We start from the raw sequence: 1,974 nt of genomic DNA, 5'->3' as shown, positions 1-1,974 counted from the left end.
GTTATGATAAATAAAAAAATAAATTAATATAAGGTCATAGCTTTCAGTCTCTCTCTGTTATCTGCCCACATGTGGTTATTAAATTCTGGTCTGAATCATCTCTAAGAACGATAATCCCCTCAGAAGGGGTCCCTGAGATAGAATCTCTCGGCCTAATGTGCCTCAACGTGGGGGGTCCTTGAAACGGGTTGAGAAGCACTGATCTAGACGTAATGCCGGAGCATTCCTTGTATTTGGCTGATAATGTTGCAGCTCAAGAAATACAGAATCAGAAAACATCTCCTGCTCCGTTTTGTTTTACCAGGCCATCATTCAAAGCATCCTCACCTTCTCCATAACAGTTTGGTACAGCAGTCTGGGCATTCACTCCAAAAACAAACTGCAAAGAATAATCAATAAATCCTCCAAAATAATCTGCACCCCCCTCCCATCTCTCGAATCACTCCACCGCCAAAGTACACTGCCATACTGAACTCCCTGTAGCAACCCCCCCTACCTCTGCTGTTATGGACATAAACTGTGATATTGTGGTCTTTGTAATTATGTATCTATGTATTTAACTGCATGTTAGTATGTATGTATTGTAATTGATGTTCTATGTTCTATGTTGGAACAATGCTGTATTGCACTGAAAACAAATTCCACCAGCCTGGCTGGTTGATCATTAAAGAATCTAATCTAATCTAATCTCTGTCCTCTGTCCTCTCTGTCCAGTCGGCGGGCGCGTGAACCAGGAGCTGAAGTACACGCGTCAGAAGATGGGCGAGGAGGCCATGTTCAGCCCCCAGCTCATGATCCAAACGCCGCGGGAGGAGGGAGCTAACGTGCTAACGGTGGAGGCGCTACGACAGCACCTGGACTCAGCCATCCGAGCCAGCAGAGTCCATGTTTACCTTTACAACAGGTCACCACAGTTTTAATTTGTTTGTATAAGGAAGTTGCATTGTTCATTTTTTTCAATACCTGTAATAGTAGGCCTACAGTAGTCCACACGCACACACGTGTGCATTCAGTTAAGTTGGAATATGACTGTAATACAAACAGTTCAGTTTGTCAGGTACATGCAACACAGATTACAGTGTTGACATCTGTCTGCCTGAGAAAATTCCATGTTCTGCAATAAAAATGATTGAAGTGAGATGAACAGACTGAACTTTATTTTATTAGATAAAACATGTTAACAAAGTTTTACTTTGCAGTTGACAAAAGGTAATAAATCGCAATATATCGCAATATTAATATCTCAATATTAATATCTCAATATTAATATCTCAATATTAATATCGCAATACTCAATATACGCAATAATCAGGGATGTGAATTTTCAGGGTATTTCTTCTGATTGGTTTATGCATAAATGAATTGAATATTTCTTCCTTTCTGCTCTTTTTCAGACAATGGAAATTAGAACACTTATGCTACAAATCAGGAGAACTCGTCACAGAAAGTCATTTTATGGATCAGGTAAGTGTCATGTTTGATTTGTCCCTGTGTCTAATGTTACAGCATTCTCTGGATTTCTCTTTCTTCTTGTAAGATATCCATGTAGAAGATGTGAGTCTGTAGAACCGCTCAAACAGTAGCTTTTCCTCTATACGCAGGGAAGCTGCAGGTATTGGAACGAGCGTCTCTTCTAATCTATTCTTGTCTCTCAGATCATCGAGAAACTACACCCCTGTCTCATAATCACCCCACTGGACTGTTTCTGGGAGGGAGCCAAGCTGCATTCTGGAATGGTCTATCTCCCGTGAGTACACACGATAACTCTATTTTACCCCACTATAAAGCATATTCTTTTATTTTACGATGCAGTCATAATATAACAGCATAACAAATCGTAACATCAAACCATAACCGCCTGGCTCTCTTTTCTGGGATCCAAACGCATTGGATTGTATTTTTTTATTTTCTGGTGTGATGGTGTGCGAAACGGCATCATAATTCCTTATGCCGTGAATGCGATATCATATTACA

At 40.3% G+C, this 1,974-nt stretch overlaps 1 protein-coding gene across 1 annotated transcript; it reads left to right on the top strand.

Moving 5' to 3' along the window:
• Positions 1 to 714: 714 nt before the first annotated feature.
• LOC311247764 (protein patched homolog 1-like) lies at positions 715 to 1,747 on the top strand (the record flags this gene model as incomplete). Its single annotated transcript, XM_084338766.1, has 3 exons — positions 715 to 904; positions 1,395 to 1,464; positions 1,656 to 1,747. Coding segments are annotated over 3 exons (352 nt in total), but the record flags the coding sequence as incomplete, so codon positions are not given.
• Positions 1,748 to 1,974: the final 227 nt, after the last annotated feature.

Source organism: Notolepis coatsorum (assembly GCF_963971535.1).
Source record: "Notolepis coatsorum genome assembly, contig: SCAFFOLD_3744, whole genome shotgun sequence".
In the NCBI taxonomy this organism is placed as follows: domain Eukaryota; kingdom Metazoa; phylum Chordata; class Actinopteri; order Aulopiformes; family Paralepididae; genus Notolepis; species Notolepis coatsorum.
This window is presented reverse-complemented; position numbering and strand designations above follow the sequence as displayed.